This window comes from Schistocerca cancellata, chromosome 9 (assembly GCF_023864275.1).
Source record: "Schistocerca cancellata isolate TAMUIC-IGC-003103 chromosome 9, iqSchCanc2.1, whole genome shotgun sequence".
Lineage (NCBI taxonomy): Eukaryota > Metazoa > Arthropoda > Insecta > Orthoptera > Acrididae > Schistocerca > Schistocerca cancellata.
In genome coordinates, this window is record NC_064634.1 from 37,245,565 (window position 1) to 37,268,807 (window position 23,243).

The window sequence follows — 23,243 nt, forward strand, 5'->3', positions numbered from 1 at the left end:
CCAGTTGCTGACCTGCTATTTTGTAGCTTCTTGGTAATCTCGTCAGGGAAGCCGGAATCCTTGAGAAGCGCCAGAGTTGAGGTCAGGAGAGCGTGGAGGCCATGGAACTGGTCCGCCTCTACCAATCCATAGGTCACCGAATCTGTTGTTGAGAAGCGTACGAACACTTCGACTGAAATGTGCAGGAGCTCCATCGTGCATGAACCACATGTTATGTCGTACTTGTAAAGGCACATGTTCTAGCAGCACAGGTAGAGTATCGCGTATGAAATCATGATAACGTTCTCCATTGAGCGTAGGTGGAAGAACATGGGGCCCAGTCAAGACATCACCTCACACACAAACAAAGAAAATATGTTATGTGGACATGTGTCCGGAAACGCTTACTTTCCATGTTAGAGCTCATTTTATTACCTCTCTTCAAATCACATTAGTCATGGAATGGAAACAAACAGCAACAGAACGTACCAGCGTGACTTCAAACACTTTGTTACAGGAACTGTTCAAAATGTCCTCCGTTAGCGAAGATACATGCATCCACCCTCCGTCGCATGTAATCCCTGATGCGCTGATGCAGCCCTGGAGAATGTCGTATTGTATCACAGCCGTCCACAATACGAGAGCGAAGAGTCTCTACATTTGGTACCGGAGTTGCGTAGACAAGAGTTTTCAAATGCCCCCATAAATGAAAGTCAAGAGGGTTGAGGTCAGGAGAGCGTGGGGCCGTGGAATTGGTCCGCCTCTACCAATCCATCGGTCACCGAATCTGTTGTTGGGAAGCGTACGAACACTTGTACTGAAATGTGCAGGAGCTCCATCGTGCATGAACCACATGTTGTGTCGTATTTGTAAAGGCACATGTTCTAGCAGCACAGGTAGAGTATCGCGTATGAAATCGTGATAACGTTCTCCATTGAGCGTAGGTGGAAGAACATGGGGCCCAATCAAGACATCACCAACAATGCCTGCCCAAATGTTCACAGAAAATCTGTGTTGATGACGTGATTGCACAATTGCGTGCGGATTCTCGTCAGCCCACACATGTTGATTGTGAAAATTTTTCAATTTGATCACGTTGGAATGAAGCCTCATCCGTAAAGAGAACGTTTGCACTGAAATGAGGATTGACACATTGTTGGATGAACCATTCGCAGAAGTGTACCCGTGGGGTCCAATCAGCTGCTGATAGTGCCTGCACACGCTCTACATGGTACGGAAACAACTGGTTCTTCCTTAGCACTCTCCATACAGTGACGTGGTCAACGTTACCTTGTACAGCAGAAACTTCTCTGGCGCTGACATTAGGGTTATCGTCAACTGCACGAAGAATTGCCTCGTCCATTGCAGGTGTCCTCGTCGTTCTAGGTCTTCCCCAGTCACGAGTCATAGGCTGGAATGTTCCGTGCTCCCTAAGACGCTGATCAATTGCTTCGAACGTCTTCCTGTCGGGACACCTTCGTTCTGGAAATCTGTCTCGATACAAACGTACCGCGCCACGGCTATTACCCGTGCTAATACATACATCAAATGGGCATCTGCCAACTCCGCATTTGTAAACATTGCACTGACTGCAAAACCACGTTCGTGATGACCACTAACCTGTTGATGCTACGTACTCATGTGCTTGATGCTAGTACTGTAGAGCAATTAGTCGCATGTCAACACAAGCACCGGAGTCATTACCTTCCTTCAATTGGGCCAACTGGCGGTGAATAGAGGAAGTACAGTACATACTGACGAAACTAAAATGAGCTCTAACATGGAAATTAAGCGTTTCCGGACACATGTCCACATAACATCTTTTCTTTATTTGTGTGGGAGGTATGTTTCCTGAAAGTTTGGCCGTACCTATTTGTAACACCCTGTATACATGTCGCCGGCCCGCCGGCGTTCAGTACATCAGCGCACCTGATGATGGCAACGTGGTCGATTGCCGAAATATTGTGTCCTGTGCACACTCATACCAGGTTGTTCACCCGAGATTTATTTCGTCATAAAATACGCCTGGAGAAATCGAAGAAACACATCATGTGTATCCAGTTTGCAGAGTGGCCACGGAAGATGCTTCATAAATAACAGCGAAAAGCGTCTTGTCTAAAATTCTCTTTAATTAAATTGCAGTAATCTCCAGAGGGAAAACAAATAATAACTAACTAAAATATCGTTATTTGTTATCCTGTTGGTGTCATAGTTTCAGTGGCCAGCAGTGTATTCATAATAAACATTAAAATTGTGAGATTTGTTAGCACGTGCACCCACGAGCGCTCGGTTTTGCCGCGAGGTCATGTGAACTGAGGGAGGGTAGGCAGCTGGTGACGACGGAGCGGGTGTTGCAGCGTGGCGGTGCGCGCCGGGCGAGGCCTTCCTCACGGACGACCAGTGCGGGGTGTGCATCTGTGGCCGCGACGGCGACCGCAGCACCGCCTTCTGTGCGCGCCGCCGCTGCCAGAACGACGGTACGCAAGGCGGCGCCAGCTGCCGCGGCACATGCAGCAGTAGTAGAGGAAGAGGGGCCCCGGGCAAGCTCTTCCTGCCTCACGCTGCAGTCTTGCAACTGTGTCTGTTCTGACAAGTGCACGAAGAACAATTGCTACGGAACGTCTACCTGTCCTTCTTGCTCTTTGTCTTCACGACTGATGGTCATCAAAGGAGCATGTTGCTTATACTATACTTCGCTTACAAGGGAACATCCCCATCACACCCCCCTCAGATTTAGTTATAAGTTGGCACAGTGGATAGGCCTTGAAAAACTGGACACAGATCAATCGAGAAAGCAGGAAGAAGTTGTGTGGAACAATGAAAAAAATGAGCAAAATATACAAACTCAGTAGTCTATGTGCAAGATAGGCAACATCATGGAGAGCGTGAGCTAAGTAGCACCGTGGTCCCAAGATAGGCAACATCATGGAGAGCGTGAGCTAAGGAGCGCCGTGGTCCCGTGGTTAGCGTGAGCAGCTGCGGAACGAGAGAGGTCCTTAGTTCCAGTCTTCCCTCGAGTGAAAAGTTTAATTTTTTTATTTTCAGACAATAATCATCTGTCCGTCCGTCCGTCAGTCCGATGCGAGGTAACTGCGCCGTAGTACGGGGACGCTACACCTAAACAAACATCGAAACACACGACGTCAGTCGACTACAGCGCACGGAAGAGAGAGTATTCCTGCTAAAGAGGCTCCCTGGCTGGCAGTTGACTGTTCGCTACTTTGGACGGGAGTGCATTAAATACGTGAGATGTATTCCGTGGGCAAATGTAGCTCGCGAAAATAAAGTAAGTAAATTTTTCACTCGATGGAAGACTTGAGCCAAGGACCTCTCGTTCTTTTTTATCTTTTTGCGTTTTTTCATTTTTTTGTTTTTTTAATTTTTTTAATAAAGAAAGTAAACTTTTCACTCGATGGAAGACTTGAACCAAGGACCTCCCGTTCTTTTTTATCTTTTTGCGTTTTTTTATTTTTTATTTTTTAAATCTTTTTTAATAAAGAAAGTAAACTTTTCATTCGAGGGAAGACTTGAACCAAGGACCTCTCTCGTTCCGCAGCTGCTAACGCTAACCACGGGACCACGGCGCTCCTGAGCTCACTCTATCCTTGATGTTGCTTATCTTACGCATAGACTACTCAGTTTGTATATTTTGCTTATTTTTTCCATATTTCCACACAACTTTTTCCTGTTTTCTCGATTGATCTGTGTTCAGTTTTTCAAGGCCTGTCCACAGTGCCAACTTATAACTAATCTGAGGGGGGTTCGATGTTAGTACCTGACACTGATTCTGATTCTGAGATGGCGTCAGTGTGAAGCAGCATACTTGCTGGAACTGCCGCACTCGAAGGCTTGGTTCAAATGGCTCTGAGCACTATGGGATTTCTAAGGTCATCAGTCCCCTAGAACTTACAAATACTTAAACCTAACTAACCTAAGGACATCACACACATCCATGCCCGAGGCAGGATTCGAACCTGCGACCGTATCGGTCGCGCGGTTCCAGACTGGAGCGCCTAGAACCGCGTGGCCACCCCGGCCGGCCGCACTGGAAGCTCTGCACGAATTATGGCCTCTGCTGTCCATGAGATTCAGCGCAACCTGGCAGCGTGGTGATCGCGTGACACGGTAAGGAAACTATATAAGCACAGCAGAGAGGAATGGAGAACCTATCTAGCGACGATACAGGCACCAAATTGGAAATTCGCTGAGTCAAGCCACTTTGACGAGGAGCGGTGTGGTGCCTGGTATGGAGCGTATCGTAAACGGTGCTGCTAGTTGGCTGCTCGCGAACTGCTATCCTGAGCATGCTTGGAAGGTGAGTGGAGGAAATGTGAACGAGGAGTCGGCGACAACATGTTGGACGTCCGCTACTCATCACAGGATGTGGAGGTCGTATCCTTGCACGCTCTGTAAAGCAGAAAAGGCGACGATCCGTGCAGGTCCGACGACATAGTACAGTGCTGCAGCAGACAAATGTGTTTCGAAGAGCACTGTTTAGCGCACATTCTTGAACATGGGGATGCTCAGCTGACTCCCCTCCTTCCCCCCCACCCCCTCCGCGTGTTCCCTTGTTGACCCAATGACACCGTCAGTTATGACTGCACTGGGCTCGGTGTCAACGAGAATGGTCGTGTCGGTCAATGGAAACGTATTGCTTGCTTGGATGATTAGCGTTTCTTGAATCACCAGTTCGATGTTCGTATCTGGATACGTCATCATCCAAGCAAACAGCTGCTTGAAACACGCCGTGCACCGCGGACGCAGGTGAGTGGGAGACAATATTATGCCACAGCGACTTTACCTGCGTTTCTATGGGACCTGTGGCAGTAATGGAAGCCACCATGACTGCTGCGGACTACGTGCGAACCAGATACATCCCCTCAAAAATGGTTCAAATGGCTCAGAGCACTATGGGACTTAACATCTCAGGTCATCAGTCCCCTAGAACTTAGAACTACTTAAACCTAACTATCCTAAGGAAATCACACACATCCATGCCCGAGGCAGGATTTGAACCTTCGACCGTAGCGGTCGCGCGGTTCCAGACTGTATCGCCTAGAACCGCTCGACCACCCGGCCGGCGCATACCCTCACACTAGATCTCTGACTGGTTCAAATGGCTCAGAGCACTATGGGACTTAACATCTCAGGTCATCAGTTCCCTAGAACTTAGAACTACTTAAACCTAACTATCCTAAGGACATCACACACATCCATGCCCGAGGTAGGATTCGAACCTGCGACCGTAGCGGTCGCGCGGTTCCAGACTGTAGCGTCTAGAACCGCTCGGTCATCCCGGCCGGCGCATACCCTCACACTAGACAGTGATGGCAGCTTCCAGCAGGGTAACTGCCAGGGTCACAGGGTACGAACACTGCTGTGAGGAATGTGATAATGAACTCGGGTTGATGCCTTGTACACCAAATACGCTTCATCTGAGTGCAGTGGAACACATCTGGAATGCTACTGGCGCCCAGCTCCGCGCCGATAAACTGTCGACCCGTAATCTACTGTAGCTGCGTGACATGTCCCTATAGACATCTGTTGCCAAGTGCCTCCAGAAACCCATCATGGCCTTGTAAGATCAAAGCCAAGCAGAATCGCTGCTGTAATGCGATCCATCTACATCTACATATATATCCATACTCCGCAAGCCACCTGACGGTGTGTGGCGGAGGGTGCCCTGAGTACCTCTATCGGTTCTCCCTTCTATTCCAGTCTCGTATTGTTCGTGGAAAGAAGGATCGTCGGTATGCTTCTGTGTGGGCTCTAATCTCTCTGATTTTATCCTCATGGTCTCTTCGCGAGATATACGTAGGAGGGAGCAATATACTGCTTGACTCTTCGGTGAAGGTATGTTCTCGAAACTTTAACAAAAGCCCGTACCGAGCTAATCCATAGGTGGATCAGCACTCTGCTTAGCAGGCGAACGTAATGCCGTGTCTCAGTGGCATATCATTCCTGGCTGCAGACGTGGACTCGTCATTCGCTGTCGTAAACGCCAGAACAAGTTTCTGATATCTGGGGTGTAAAAGCACTTCTTCTGCCTGGTGACTGTGGTTCAGTCTGTACTATTTCCAAATACTTTGTGGTAGGGGCCTATCACGCTGGAAGTGATGCTGTGTCTTTCCCTTCACTAATTGGAAAAGAAGTCCAGACAGTACTACACCAGTGAACGCTTCCTCCTATCACAGAAACGTCGTTCCTATCCAATCATGAACATTTACTGCGATATATGCGAGAAAGTATCTCCCAAAGTCTGATAGCGCGCCACACTGTGCATTTAGCTCCCAGTAGAAGGCCTTATCGGGAGAGCCAAAACATCTGGTCGAAAGTTTCTGGAAAGAAATGACACACTATGAAAACCCAAGAACTTTTGACGTCATCTACACTGCTCGCGAAAGCCCGCGTGCTATTGTGATAACGCGTGATTTAACAATTAAGTAACTACTGCAAGTTTCAATTTACAAGGTATAAAACGTAATGTTTTTGGTTGGCAGGGGAGCCAACACCGTGATATTAGAGGAAGCCGAAAGGCACGCGTTTTAGCTCACGCAGGCTGGCGTGAGGTCTGGAGCAGGTCAAGGAAATTAGACTTTAGCAAAAAACGGACGTAACTGGTGGAATACTTAACTTTAATCCATTAATGGTGAACGTCGCTCTTGACGGTACATGTTTTACAGTATCAATAGTAACTGGTAATGGCGCCTTGCTAGGTCGTAGCAAATGACGTAGCTGAAGGCTATGCTAACTATCGTCTCGGCAAATGAGAGCGTATTTTGTCAGTGAACCATCGCTAGCAAAGTCCGCTGTACAACTGGGGCGAGTGCTAGGAAGTCTCTCTAGACCTGCCGTGTGGCGGCGTTCGGTCTGCAATCACTGATAGTGGCGACACGCGGGTCCGACGTATACTAACGGACCGCGGCCGATTTAAAGGCTACCATTTAGCAAGTGTGGTGTCCGGCGGTGACACCACACATAACACAACACAGGCTCCATTACCCAGGCTACGATTGTGGGGGAGCAGGTGAGGGGCTGGCGAACGTCCTCGCAGACGCGTTCTCGTATTCCGTTCATCCGATATGTTATGAAGTGCCAAGTGTGTATTCATCTCGTCTCGATAACCGTGACGGGTGCTTGTACCATATTAAAGAAGCAAGTTTCTGTCTTCATTTAGCGAAACATATGACATAAATAAAATAAAATTATACAGAGCACTACCCCTTCTTTTCTACACTCCTGGAAATGGAAAAAAGAACACATTGACACCGGTGTGTCAGACATACCATACTTGCTCCGGACACTGCGAGAGGGCTGTACAAGCAATGATCACACGCACGGCACAGCGGACACACCAGGAACCGCGGTGTTGGCCGTCGAATGGCGCTAGCTGCGCAGCATTTGTGCACCGCCGCCGTCAGTGTCAGCCAGTTTGCCGTGGCATACGGAGCTCCATCGCAGTCTTTAACACTGGTAGCATGCCGCGACAGCGTGGACGTGAACCGTATGTGCAGTTGAGGGACTTTGAGCGAGGGCGTATAGTGGGCGTGCGGGAGGCCGGGTGGACGTACCGCCGAATTGCTCAACACGTGGGGCGTGTGGTCTCCACAGTACATCGATGTTGTCGCCAGTGGTCGGCGGAAGGTGCACGTGCCCGTCGACCTGGGACCGGACCGCAGCGACGGACGGATGCACGCCAAGACCGTAGGATCCTACGCAGTGCCGTAGGGGACCGCACCGCCACTTCCCAGCAAATTAGCGACACTGTTGCTCCTGGGGTATCGGCGAGGACCATTCGCAACCGTCTCCATGAAGCTGGGCTACGGTCCCGCACACCGTTAGGCCGTCTTCCGCTCACGCCCCAACATCGTGCAGCCCGCCTCCAGTGGTGTCGCGACAGGCGTGAATGGAGGGACGAATGGAGACGTGTCGTCTTCAGCGATGAGAGTCGCTTCTGCCTTGGTGCCAATGATGGTCGTATGCGTGTTTGGCGCCGTGCAGGTGAGCTCCACAATCAGGACTGCATACGACCGAGGCACACAGGGCCAACACCCGGCATCATGGTGTGGGGAGCGATCTCCTACACTGGCCGTACACCACTGGTGATCGTCGAGGGGACACTGAATAATGCACGGTACATCCAAACCGTCATCGAACCCATCGTTCTACCATTCCTAGACCGGCAAGGAAACTTGCTGTTCCAAAAGGACAATGCACGTCCGCATGTATCCCGTGCCACCCAAGGTGCTCTAGAAGGTGTAAGTCAACTACCCTGGCCAGCAAGATCTCCGGATCTGTCCCCCATTGAGCATGTTTGGGACTGGATGAAGCGTTGTCTCACGCGGTCTGCACGTCCAGCACGAACGCTGGTCCAACTGAGGCGCCAGGTGGAAATGGCATGGCAAGCCGTTCCACAGGACTACATCCAGCATCTCTACGATCGTCTCCATGGGAGAATAGCAGCCTGCATTGCTGCGAAAGGTGGATATACACTGTACTAGTGCCGACATTGTGCATGCTCTGTTGCCTGTGTCTATGTGCCTGTGGTGCTGTCAGTGTGATCATGTGATGTATCTGACCCCAGGAATGTGTCAATAAAGTTTCCCCTTCCTGGGACAATGAATTCACGGTGTTCTTATTTCAATTTCCAGGAGTGTACATTATTGCTCACAAAACACGAAATTTGGTGTGTCCATTAGCAGTGATTCAAATTCTTAGATGACTGATCCCAATATGGTGAGCCCACTGATATGCAATTTGTACATCTGAAAATGTGACTAGGCAACATTACCAAGCTACTTTTAGTTTATCATACTCATGAAGCAAAATGAAACAGACTGCTGTGGATAAGTGACAGTGAATGTGATACGAGAGGGCAAAGAGGCTTTGGGTAGGGTGACATGGTATAAGGGAGAGAGGAAGAGTGAGTGAGTGAGAGAGAGAGAGAGAGAGAGAGAGAGAGAGAGAGAGAGAGACGGAGACAGAGACAGAGAAACATAGACAAAGCTGCGAGACGAGATGCAGATGACAAGATACGTGTTTACGTTTCTACAACGGAGGGAAAAGCTGTAGCCACAGAGACCTCTAGAGGGAACACCTGTTGATAATGACTCTGTAGAGCTTTCATTGCCCTGCACCAGTCTGATGACGTGTGATTTCTGTCAGTCCCACAAATACGTGTACGGGTATTAACTCAGTAGCACCTTTTTCTAGGTCTAAAAAAACCGCTTGCTCACACGTCGATCACATTCGATTTCGTTCGTATTTGCAGCTCTCTGTGGCTAAAATATTCGTTCAAAGATGTTCAGCATTCCCTTTACGTCAGTGGCCAATAATCTTAGCAACGCGGGGTAACGGCACGTTCGCGGTTCATGGTGGTGGTGGTGGTGGTGGTGATTAGTGTTTAACGTCCCGTCGACAGCGGGGTCATTAGAGACGGAGCGCAAGCTCGGGTTACGGAAGGATATGGAAGGAAATCGGCCGTGCCCTTTCAAAGGAACCATCTGGGCATTTGCCTGAAACGAGTTAGGGAAATCACGGAAAACCTAAATCAGGATGGCCGGAGACGGGATTGAACCGTCGTCCTCCCGAATGCGAGTCCAGTGTGCTAACCACTGCGCCACCTCACTCGGTTCCGCGGTTCGTTTAGTAACAGCTGATTTACCAGACGTCCATACGCATGTGCCCATGGTCACGCAGCAAATAGACGATCACGAATAATGGTTGGTTAGTTTTCACAATGAATCTTAAAATACTCCGGGAATACGAGTACATATCGCATGCATGTTCAGAGCCAGCAATGGACTGCCAAGTGCTCATGTGACAACTGTTTCGTGGAAATTTTGGAAATTTGTGGTAAGTTCCTGTGGTACCAAACTGCTGAGGTCATCGGTCCCTAGGCTTACACACTACTTAATCTAACTGACTTCCGCTAAGGACAACACACATACACATGCCCGAGGGAGGACTCGAACCTCTAACGGGGGCAGCCACGCGAACCGTGACAAGGCGCCTGTTTCATGGACCCCTGCAACCTCTTGTCGTCTGTGACAATGGAATTCTTGATTTATCTGGCCGGATAACGTCTCTCCAGTCCCAGGAATTCGGTGTCTTCGTTGATGTGTACTGTTAGTGCATCCTCCTCCATTTGTTCCAGTCATACGTCGCCACTGAGAAATGTCACTGCACCGACTGCGCCAACGTGTGCTGTGTACTCCAACGCACAGAGCTCTACGCAGACGTGTTCCGGAGACTGCGTTGTCACCGCTGGGAGATGATACCTTTAGGAAGGACAATTTTGTTATTGGCAGTCGAGGAGTAATGTAACTTGTAATGTTCGACGAGTTTTCCTCCAACCATAATTTCCGAATACTTCTTCGCTTTCAGATAAAACAGAGTCAGAAGAGGCCAGATGAAACACCATTTAGGCAGTTCCAGTGATGCTCGCTGATTTGCGCGGTTATCATCACAAAATGTTCTGCTGCCACCTTGAAAACTGATGCTATTATACTTTGAATGAAAAATTATTGTTTTGCATGTCTATACGATAATCAGTAGTGAGTGAAGCGTACTTTCATATTTTCGAGTCCTAACTTAAAGAAAAGTAAAAGTTCTGTAACGTTTTCACTGAGGAAAATTGGACCCTTATCTGTTTACCGCTTTTAACTAAGGTCTATCTTTCAGCGCGTTGTCTTATTGTTATCAAGCTTGTGGTGCTTAACAAAAATGGTTCATATGGCTCTGAGCACTATGGGACTTAACTACTGAGGTCATCAGCCCCCTAGAACTTAGAACAACTTAAACCTAACCAACCTAAGGACATCACACACATCCATGCCCGAGGCAGGATTCGAACCTGCGACCGTAGCGGTCACGCGGTTCCAAACTGACGCGCTTAGAACCGCACGGCCACACCGGCCGCCGGTGCTTAACAAGTTTAATTAAATGAATCTGCTACAAACTCCTTACTAATATTGCAGCGCAGCTATGAACAAATATACTTTTCTGTCTTCTATTAATTCCTTTCCTGCTTCTCAGCTTGAACGACACTGTAGCATGTATGCCATATGTTTCCTCTTATTCTGGCGAACTACTGCGCTTGGCTGGTTACAGAAAATGGGAATGTAAGGCAGGAAGTTGGTCTTTGGCAGCCTGCATTCCTTAGTTATCAATTACAATGTTCTACATGTCAATTTAAATATGTATTACACAAATTTTCTGCAAGATTTCGAATCACTTTGACTGTCTTGTTAATGTTAAATGAGAATTGCACATGTGTCACAGATAATGAGTTTGCGGAAAATGATTTCTATTAAAAGATTGAATTCTAATGTCTTAGAGAATAGCTACTGAATTGAACTAAAATCGAAATAAATATAATTGTACCAATCGGTTCTATTACTTGCAACATTCTACTACAGAAGTTACGTATTTAGCAAATATCTTTGGGAATATTCCCAGTTTATATATTACTTATATGACTGGTGAGAGAATGGTCATTCCAGACTATCAGCCACTGGGTCTTTACGAGTAATCTAGCGTAAACTAGTAATGTTGTAAGGAGAATGAAGAAGGCAGCTACAAATAAAGTATTAAATAGCATGTAGGAAATTTTTGAAATGGTTTCACGAAGAAGCTTTAAGTTTGGAACAGCCAAAGTTGATATAAATTTGCTCCTTAGAGAATATACTATACCCACTTGCCGGCCAGGGTGGCCGGGCGGTTCTAGGTACTACAGTTTGGAACCGCGCGACCGCTACGGTCACAGGTTCGAATCCTGCCTCGGGCATGGATGTGTGTGATGTCCTTAGGTTAGTTAGGTTTAAGTAGTTCTAAGTTCTAGGAGACTGATGACCTCAGAAGTTAAATCCCATAGTGCTCAGAGCCATATTCCCACTTCATGTGGTCTACCAACAAGAAATATTGCACAATGTCAAACGTTCGTAACTTTTTGGCTGTTCGTGTCAATCGTTATGTTGAGTCAAGGCAATCAAATCCCGTATGCTAGTTTCGAGAAGTTGGAAATATTAACTACAGACTCGCTATACTATTACTCGGCTATGTAAGTTATTTTCAACAGTGGGTCTGACTGTGAAAGATTATCGAGAATACATTTCTAGAAGGAAAATGATCTGCACTACTCACTATATAACACTGTATATCTTTAGCAGAAAAATGATTGAAATTTGTACTGTTGGCGATAGACAGATGTAAAAGAAAAACTGATTCGCTTGCTGGCTTTCGGAGGTAACAGTTTCTTTGTCAGGATGTGAGTCAGCTGCCCTTCCCTTTTAACCTACTCCAAATTACCCTGCGACAGTACCTAACGATTGCTGCCAGTGCAATCGTTCTTCCAAACAGCATCCCATACGAATAACCTAGTTGCGTCTTTACCTGCTGTTACTCGTACTTTACGTACTTGGGTATGCACGGGTTTGTTCAAAAAGAATAGTTCGATGTAGTCATGTTCCGCCGCACACATCTGCTTTCATGTCTCACAGCTTAATTTCTACAGACATGATTTGATTCAACAACTTGACCACTTATCGGACTGAACTAATACATTACAACAATATTTAGATAAAGAAATGTTATAAATATTCTGTCACACTAAGATCATTTATAGTAATCAGAAATAAAAGTTTGTTCATAAATAAATAAACTGGTATTACTATGCAAGTGCGCTCGCGTTAAATGACAACGACTTTTCGTTAATTATTGGTGCAAAAATTATTTATGCCCTCTTGACAGAAGTGTCCTTCGGTTTTCTTTTCAGTTCTGGTGTCGTATTCAGATTTGCTTTAGTACTCGATTGTAAAAATTGCTACACCAAGAAGAATTGCAGATGATAAACGGGTATTCATTGGACAAACATATTATACTAGAACTGACATGTGATTACATTCTCACGCAGTTTGGGTGCATAGATCCTGAGTAGCCAGAACATCCACCTCTGGCCGTAATAACGGCCTTGATATGCCTGGGCGTTGAGTCAAACAGAGCTTGAATGGCGTGTACAGGTACAGCTACCCATACAGCTTCAACGCGATACCACAGTTCATCAAGAGTAGTGACTGGCGTATTGTGACGAGCCAGTTGCTCGACCACCATTGACCAGACGTTTTCAATTGGTGAGACATCTGGAGAATGTGCTGGCCTGGGCAGCTGTCTAACATTTTCTGTAACCAGAAAGGCACGTACAGGACCTGCAACATGCGGTCGTGCATTATCCTGGTGAAATGTAGGGTTTCACAGGGATCGAATTAAGGGTAGAGCCACGGGTCGTAACACATCTGAAATGTAAATTCCACTGTTCAAAGTGCCGTCAAAGCGAACAAAAGGTGACCGAGACGTGTAACCAATGGCACCCCATACCATCACGCCGGGTGATACGCCAGTATGGCGATGACGAATACACGCTTCCAATGTGCGTTCACAGCGATGTCGCCAAACACGGATGCGACCATCATGATGCTGTAAACAGAACCTGGATTCCTCCCAAAAAATGGCGTTTTGCCATTCGTCCACCCAGGTTCGTTGTTGAGTACACCATCGCAGGCGCTCCTGTCTGTGATGCAGCGTCAAGGGTAACTGCAGCCATGGTCTCCGAGCTGATAGTCCATGCTGTTGAAAACGTCGTCCAACTGTTCGTGCAGATGGTTGTTGTCTTGAAAACGTCCCCATCTGATGACTCAGGGATCGAGTCGTGGCTGTACGATCCGTTAAAGCCATGCGGATAAGAGGCCTGTCATCTCGAATGCTAGTGATACGAGGCCGTTGGGATCCAGCACGGCGTTCCGTATTGCTCTCCTGAACACACCGATTCCACATTGTTCTAACAGTCCTTGGATCTCGACCAACGCGAGCAGCAATGTCGCCATACGATAAGCCGCAATCGCGATAGGCTAAAATCCGCCGTTAATCTATACAGCACGTAGCTGGGTATGTGTGCTGCCTAATGTCATCTCCGCAATGGAATTCTCACAGCTACAAATAATTAAAATGACCCTACCATTGACAGACTACATCTAGAGATTTTCATAAAACGAAGTATCGTATTACTTCATTCTTATCGGAATGCCACTAGAATGAATCACAACGGGAAACTGTAGATTATTTATCCTCAAGAAAAACATGTAGTGTGCAAAAAATGTAGAAATATGAAATAATCAATTTCAGACGGCACCCCACGTGTAATTTCGAGATTGGCAGAACATATTTTTGATATCAGGCCGCCCCCGCCCCCACCCCCGATTAGCGGTGAGAAACAGAGGACTCACACCCTGACTGGCATTTTCAGAAAAAGCTCAGTGGACAAGCAATGTAATGTACATTTACTGTGAGATTCTGCCAAACTGGAGTGTACATATCACCTACTGAAGTGCAGACAGTAGTTGTATTGCACCCATGATGTGCTAATTGGGGCGTTGGCCGCTGTGCGGATGATGCATGTGACGTACCAGCAATTCTGTACCTACTCACTTGTCAGTGGAGGCAGTACGCCGTCCGCAGACTCCTAGGGCCTGAGATTACCTCAGTACAAGACAGAACACGAGTCTGATTGCTTAGTGGCCAGGAACAGAAGTTCGGCACAAGTATTCTCCCTTAAAGAAGCACGTCAATATATGTCACACTCCGCAGAGAGCTAAAGAATCGTCACTCGAGTGAACAGAATAACAACACTGTCACAGAGGAACGTTTTCACCCAGAATGAGATTTTCACTCCGCAGCGGAGTGTGCGCTGATATGAAACTTCCTGGCAGATTAAAACTGTGTGCCGGACCTAGACTCGAAAGACAAAGGTCCCGAGTTCAAGTCTCGGTCCGGCGCACAGTTCGAATCTGCCAGGAAGTTTCATCTTCACCCACTCCTCGTGTTCATAGCAACACTTCTCTAAATTTAACCGCCAGGTTCTGCACTGTGGCTCTCGCCATCGAAGAGCCTTCGGTCGGTCACCAGAGGTAAATGCCCTCTCACGCCATATGCTACTCCCTACTGGACATGCTGAGTCTACGTTTGTACACAGGTGACGAATCCCAGCGGCTTGTACAAAAACATTATCTCCCACTGCATGGTTCTTAAATCTTCCAGCCAGTCGCCTGAAGCCCACACTCCTTTCAGAAGATTTTCTGGAGGGTTCCATTTCTCACCCTTCATCCTTAACACTCCTACAAACAAAAACGCTTCTCTGCATTTCGGTGGGAAGAGTGCTCCGGCACACACTAAAAGGATGTCCTTTCGACCTCCTTGACGCTCTTTCTCCAGTTACGCTACCCTGAAATTTTTTCTCGTCTAACCAGAGAGCAATCATTCACCCATTCTGTCCACGCTACAGGAGATCTGTACCAACTAGCCTCGTAAGCTACCGCTCTTCTGGTTCGACCCTTTGTGTCGGTGCTCAGTCCTATTTGACTCCCAAACATGGAATGCGACAAAAGTTGTTAGTATGTGGTGCTAGCTAGTATCAGCCAATGAAATGATTAATAAACCGATTGTGCATCGTTAATATGATCTAACATAAATAAAAATTTAGAAATATATTGAATGTATGGTGGAAAAATCATGCCGCCTTACAGCAGACTGACTATTACAGATAATGACGAAAAGCTCACAATAAAACAAGCAAGTAATCCCAGTAAAGATAATCCAGAACCCGATGATGAGTGGATGAACACCTTACAACAGAGTCCGCAAAAATCCAAACTGCAGATATGCTCTTGAGAACAAACTCTTTACAAGTGTTCCACATGGCCATCGTTCATATGGAGGCGGACTACAGCCCGTCTCCACATCGATGTCCATAAATGTTCAGAAATTCCAGGCGTTTTTCCAGCTGCACTGACAATCATGCGTTATTCATTCCAAGACTTGTCGACAAGGCTGATTTGCAGCAAAGATAATATTAAATATCTACACACACACACACACACACACACACACACACACACACACACACAAATTAAATTGATTCAAGTCAAGGAACCTAGGAGGCCATGATATTGGGAACCAAAGGTCGATACACTTCTTGTCGAAGATTCGTGATACGTATTCCAGTAGAGCAACAAGACGAATCATTATAAATCTACCACATACACATCATTTCATGATAAAGAACTTCATCCAGATAGCCGACTACTGGGGATTACTGGAAAAATCATTCGTATGTGGAACCATGTTTATTAGGGTTATTTGCTTGATTCATTGTCCCCTACTTTCCCGTTTCATTTGCACCTATAATAGACCAAATGTATATACATTGTAGAGGCGAATGGGGAACCATTATAGTGACAAAATGGGCTATTGTGTAAATGGGAAAACCCACAGAAATAAGCAACTTTCATGAAAGGTAGATAGTTACGGCCCAACACCTGGGAATGAGCTTCTTGGAAACAGCGGAATGGGTTGACTGTTCACATGCAACTGTCATGGTGTGTAAGGAAAGTTGTCCAGCTACAGTGAGACCAGGCCTAGTGACAACGTGTTGAAGATGCCTACTCTGTAAAGCACGGCAGAGGTGTCCTGTGGTAGTTTGGATGAGACTGTAGACAGGCACAAGTGTTTTGGATCACACCATTCACCGCACACCATTGAACGTCTTGCTCAACAGAAGATGATCCCTGTGTGTTCCAATGTTGGTCCATCGACATTTCAGTTACAATTGCAGTGGGCACAGCATCATCGTGATTGAACCATGAATGAACGGAAACATGTCGCCTGGTCAGATGATTCACGTTTCTTGTTACATCAGGTTGATGGTCGTTTTCAGATATGCTGAAACTGCAGTGAATGGCTACTCACGGCAAGCACTGCACCAAAGACACACCGAGCGAGATGGCGCAGTGGTTATCATACTGGACTCGCGTTCGGGAGGACGACGGTTCAATCCCGCGTCCGGCCATCCGGATTTAGGTTTTCCGTGATTTCCCTAAATCGCTCCAGGCAAATGCCGGGATGGTTCCTTTGAAAGGGCACAGCCGACTTCCTTCCCCATCCTTCCCTAATCCAATGACCTCGCTGTCTGGTCTCTTCCCCCCCAAACAACCCGAAGGCACAGGCTGGTGGGCAGGAAGTATCACATGATGGGAGGGATTCATCTTAGCTTCAGTGGGATCTGTTTTAGTAATCGAAGCCACCATGACAGTTGTGGGGTATATATACGAGGGTCGGAACTTAAATACACTCCTGGAAATGGAAAAAAGAACACATTGACACCGGTGTGTCAGACCCACCATACTTGCTCCGGACACTGCGAGAGGGCTGTACAAGCAATGATCACACGCACGGCACAGCGGACACACCAGGAACCGCGGTGTTGGCCGTCGAATGGCGCTAGCTGCGCAGCATTTGTGCACCGCCGCCGTCAGTGTCAGCCAGTTTGCCGTGGCATACGGAGCTCCATCGCAGTCTTTAACACTGGTAGCATGCCGCGACAGCGTGGACGTGAACCGTATGTGCAGTTGACGGACTTTGAGCGAGGGCGTATAGTGGGCATGCGGGAGGCCGGGTGACGTACCGCCGAATTGCTCAACACGTGGGGCGTGAGGTCTCCACAGTACATCGATGTTGTCGCCAGTGGTCGGCGGAAGGTGCACGTGCCCGTCGACCTGGGACCGGACCGCAGCGACGCACGGATGCACGCCAAGACCGTAGGATCCCACGCAGTGCCGTAGGGGACCGCACCGCCACTTCCCAGCAAATTAGGGACACTGTTGCTCCTGGGGTATCGGCGAGGACCATTCGCAACCGTCTCCATGAAGCTGGGCTACGGTCCCGCACACCGTTAGGCCGTCTTCCGCTCACGCCCCAACATCGTGCAGCCCGCCTCCAGTGGTGTCGCGACAGGCGTGAATGGAGGGACGAATGGAGACGTGTCGTCTTCAGCGATGAGAGTCGCTTCTGCCTTGGTGCCAATGATGGTCGTATGCGTGTTTGGCGCCGTGCAGGTGAGCACCACAATCAGGACTGCATACGACCGAGGCACAAAGGGCCAACACCCAGCATCATGGTGTGGGAAGCGATCTCCTACACTGGCCGTACACCACTGGTGATCGTCGAGGGGACGCTGAATAGTGCACGGTACATCCAAACCGTCATCGAACCCATCGTTCTACCATTCCTAGACCGGCAAGGGAAGTTGCTGTTCCAACAGGACAATGCACGTCCGCATGTATCCCGTGCCACCCAACGTGCTCTAGAAGGTGTAAGTCAACTACCCTGGCCAGCAAGATCTCCGGATCTGTCCCCCATTGAGCATGTTTGGGACTGGATGAAGCGTCGTCTCACGCGGTCTGCACGTCCAGCACGAACGCTGGTCCAACTGAGGCGCCAGGTGGAAATGGCATGGCAAGCCGTTCCACAGGACTACATCCAGCATCTCTACGATCGTCTCCATGGGAGAATAGCAGCCTGCATTGCTGCGAAAGGTGGATATACACTGTACTAGTGCCGACATTGTGCATGCTCTGTTGCCTGTGTCTATGTGCCTGTGGTTCTGTCAGTGTGATCATGTGATGTATCTGACCCCAGGAATGTGTCAATAAAGTTTCCCCTTCCTGGGACAATGAATTCACGGTGTTCTTATTTCAATTTCCAGGAGTGTAGTTGCAACTATTTATTCACGACCGATGCAAAAGAGTTACATGTTTGCACCTGTTTCCGTCTTTCAAAGTAGTCAGCAGCGTTGTGTAGAACCCGTTGACAGCGATGTGGAAAACGTAGTATACCGATAGCAGGGCCTGTTGTGTTGATGGTGTGAACGGAGCGGTCTAAAGTTATGGTGATTCTCGTGTACGACTGTGGTGGTGTTACCCTAACGCATTGCGTTCCTCCACGGCAGGCCGTCAGTGCAGAGTATTACTGTTCGTTTTTGGAGCACACCGTGCGACCAGCTTTGCGAAAGAAGCCGCGACACTTTCCACGCAACCCACCCATAATTTTGCACGACAATGCGAGGGCGCATGCAGCGCAAGCTGTGGCTGCTCTGTTCGGTCGATGGGACTGGGAAGTACTGTACCATGTATCATACTCCCCGGATTTAAGTCCTTGTGACTTTGATTTGATTCCGAATATGAAGGAACCATTTCGTGGCATTCGCTTCAGAACTGTTCCAGAGATCCGACAGGCAGTGAGCCGCTCCTTTCGCACCATCAACAGAACAGGCTCTGCTAACGGTCCATCATCGCTGGCAACGGGTTCTACACAACTCTGGTGACTGCTTTGAAGGACAATAATAGGTGCAAACATGTAACTCCTTAGTATCGGTTGTGAATAAATAGTTGCCACTACTTAAGTTCCAACCCTCGTATACTTATTTTGGGAAAGCCAAGATCGCTTCATTTTAAGACCTTTATTACAATTACTAGTTTCGACGGAATCGTGCTGTCGTTTTCAGACTGGCATTACAAATTGCATGTATTTTCACATACATGTGTCGTTGACACTTTGAGAACAAAGTGTAACTATGTTAAAAAAACTAGTAATTGGAATTAAGGTCTTAAAAATCAAGCGACTTTGTCTTTTACAAAAAAATATGTAAAACCAGAGTTCGCCCCAACAACATGTGTAAGTTACATAGCTCTGGGCTTTGGGATTGAACATTAATGCAGTCACCTGTCTGTGATGACAAAATGGTTCAAATGGCTTCGAGCACTATGGGACTTAACTTCTGAGGTCATCAGTAACCTAGAACATAGAACTACTTGAACCTAACTAACCTAAGGACATCACACTACACCCAGTCATCACGAGGCAGAGAAAATCCCTGACCCCCGCCGGGAATCGAACCCGGGGACCCGGGCGTGGGTAGCGAGAACGCTACCGCACGACCGGAAGTTCTGTGAAGATTAACATTTTTGATAGACTATGTAAGAGAGGAAAAGATCGAATATTTTTCCAATCTTGGAAGAATTTCGGAAAGAAAACTTTATTCAATTGGCAGGTGATGTTCAAGAAAATACCACTGAACTTCTTTCTCAGATGCTAATGACTTTAATTGAAACATAATTTTTTATTTATAAAAATTTACCGAAGATAGTATCCATGTTTGAGTATGAGTGACTCGTAAAACTTCAGAAAGCTAATTTTGCTTAAAACATGCATTTTATTCTGCGCCATTCAACGACTTTACAAAGCAATACCCGCAAGTGGCTAAGAAAGCTGCCACCCCAGCACTGATCCCTTGTATAACATGCGAGAGTTATTTTCAGCTTACAGCAACACAAAAACAAATTTCGGATTGCACTGACTGCTGAACGAGAGGTCAGAATTCAACAGTCACACTAATTAAAATTACTGTTGAAATGCGAATGTTGTTCGACGAACTACATTCGTAACTGCACTTGGACCCGACGCTCCGTCGCTATCACAGTGAGGGGAGGGGCTGATGTAATTTACTTGCCTTGTCCAGGACGTACTGTGCTAATTTATACAGTGACCTCTTACTGGCTGCTTTAGTTGCCACCCAGACGTTACTCGATTAAGTCTCGACTTTTTGTTTACACTGACGTTGACAAAGCTGGATTATTTGTAGAGTTTAATATGGTCAGTGGTCCAGCTACTTAACTGTTTCACCGTACTCACGGGCCATACGTTTCAACTGAGTTCACTAGCGCTGAATAAAAAATAAAAAAATAATAAAAAACTGAGTGACAGTCGCAAGCACTCTGACACTCTTATTTTCCTTCGGTTGGTCGGGTTTCCTCAGTTATTAACCGCATAATGCGGTACAGCTGGACATCAAATGGTTCCAATGCTCTGAGCACTATGGGACTCAACATCGGAGGTCATCAGTCCCCTAGAACTTACAACTACTTAAACCTAACTAACTTAAGGACATCACACACATCCATGCCCGAGGGAGGATTCGAACCTGCGACCGTAGCGGTCGCGCGGTTCCAAACTGTAGCGCCTAGAGCCGCTCGGCCACTCTGGCTGGCTCTGTGATGACAGGGATGGAATCTTCTAAGAGGATAACTGTCAGTGTCAGAAAGCCCGAACGTCGCTACACTGATTTGAGGAGAGTGACAATGAAGTTGATGTCTTTGTCACCAAATTCACTTGATCTGAAACTGATGAGGCACGCGTGGGACGCTATCAGGCAACAGTTGGTGCTCACAAACCACTGGCCTGAATTACGTATAGGAATTGTGGAACCTTGCATAAACATCTGATGCCACACAACTCTAGAAATCTATCAAGGACTTGTCGAATCGATGCCCTGGCCTGAAATACGTATAGGAATTGTGTAATCTTGCGTAAACATCTGATGCCACACAACTCTAGAAATCAGTCTAGGACTTGTCGAATCGATGCCCTGTGTAATCACTGCTGTAGCGCGTTGTAAAGATGGACCAACACGTTATTAAGTAGGTGGTCATAACTACTTAGATTCCCGCATCTCGTGGTCGTGCGGTAGCGTTCTCGCTTCCCACGCCCGGGTTCCCGGGTTCGATTCCCGGCGGGTTCAGGGATTTTCTCTGCCTCGTGATGGCTGGGTGTTGTGTGCTGTCCTTGGGTTAGTTAGGTTTAAGTAGTTCTAAGTTCTAGGGGACTTATGACCACAGCAGTTGAGTCCCATAGTGCTCAGAGCCATTTGAACCATTTTTTGAACTACTTAGATCGTCAGTGTATGTTCATTTACTCGGTGCTCCTCTTCGTTTTTCTATTTTAAAAATTTGTAATTTTCTTCACAAAGTACTGAGATTAGTTTTTATTCTGTGAAATCTCCTTGCTATGGTCCTGAAACTTATTTCTTACGAAATACGCTTAACATTCCAGAATGAGATTTTCACTCTCCAGCGGTGTGTGCGCTGATACGAAACTTCGTGGCAGATTAAAACTGTGTGCCGGACCGAGACTCGAACTCGGGACCTTTGCCTTTCGCGGGCAAGTGCTCCTTTCTTTCAGGAGTGCTAGTTCTGCAAGGTTCGCAGGAGAGCTTCTGTAAAATTTGGAAAGTAGGAGACGAGGTACTGGCAGAAGTAAAGCTGTGAGGACGGAGCGTGAGTCGTGCTTGGGTAGCTCAGTTTGTAGTGCACTTGCCCGCGAAATGCAAAGGTCCCGAGTTCGAGTCTCGGTCCGGCACACAATTTGAATCTGTCACGAAGTTTCATATCAACGCACAATCCGCTGCAGAGTGAAAATCTCATTCTGGAAACATCCCCTAGGCTGTGGGTAAGCCATAACTCCCCAATATCCTTTCTCTCAGGAGTTCGCAGGAGAGCTTCTGTAAAGTTCGGAAAGTAGGAGATGAGGTAGTGGCAGAAGTAAAGCTGTGAGGATGGGGCGTGAGTCGTGCTTGGGTAGCTCAGTTGGTACAGCACTTGCCCGTGAAAGGCAAAGGTCCCGAGTTCGAGTCTCGGTCCGGCACACAGTTTTAATCTGCCACGAAGTTTCACGCTTAACATTTATTCATATGTCATGTTTTTTATAGTAGCACAGATGTAGAGGTGTCTTGGCGAGTTGTGTGTGCACAGTGGGGGAGGGTTGAGTCTGACAGGTACTCAGTAAGATGTGCAGCAGCTGTACCCATTTTCTAGATGTGGCTTGGTGAATTGTTTGTGACAGTGGAGGGTCTGGCAGATGCCCAGTAAGATATACAGTGGTTGCACCCCTTTTGTAGATGTAGCTTTGGTGAGGTGCCTGTGCCCATTGGGGTGGGGGCGTCCATCAGCTGCCCAGTAAGACGTGCAGCGGCTGCGTCCATTTCACAGATGTGACACGGTGACTTGTTTGTGTGTACAGTGGCGGGCAACGCGCTCGGCGCCTACGAGGAGACGTGCCAGCCCGGGAAGGTGTTCCGGCGGGCGTGCAACTACTGCGTGTGCCCCGGCAGCGGCCTACGCAGCCGCGCCACCTGCACCACCAGACTCTGCCACATGCCGACGCCCGCCGCCGCCGCCGCCGCGCACCGCCGCTTCAGGAGGGGTGAGGCCTGTGTCTCAGGGCGCGAGCGCGCGCCAGTGGTTCCACAACTGTCTGCTCATTAGTGCTTCAGTCAACAAAGTTTCCAGAGCTTCCACCCCACGACTTCTATCTAAACATCCAAGTCCGTCCTATCTTGACAACATCCTACGAGGGCAGTTCAATAAGTAATGCAAGACATTTTTTTTTTCTGAAATAGGGGTTGTTTTATTCAGCATTGAAATACACCAAGTTATTCCCCAATCTTTTAGCTACACAACACTATTTTTCAACGTAATCTCCATTCAATGCAACGGCCTTACGCCGCCTTGAAATGAGGGCCTGTATGCCTGCACGGTCCCATT

The 23,243-nt window shown here is 47.6% G+C and overlaps 1 protein-coding gene across 1 annotated transcript in view; it reads left to right on the forward strand.

The window, feature by feature from the left end:
- LOC126100502 (pacifastin-like protease inhibitor cvp4) overlaps positions 1–23,243 on the forward strand; it is a 144,220-nt gene that overhangs the window by 70,115 nt on the left and 50,862 nt on the right. Inside the window, exon 2 of the mRNA XM_049911113.1 lies at positions 22,720–22,902. Within this exon, the coding sequence (XP_049767070.1) occupies positions 22,720–22,902 (183 nt within the window). The remainder of the gene's footprint in view (positions 1–22,719; positions 22,903–23,243) is intronic.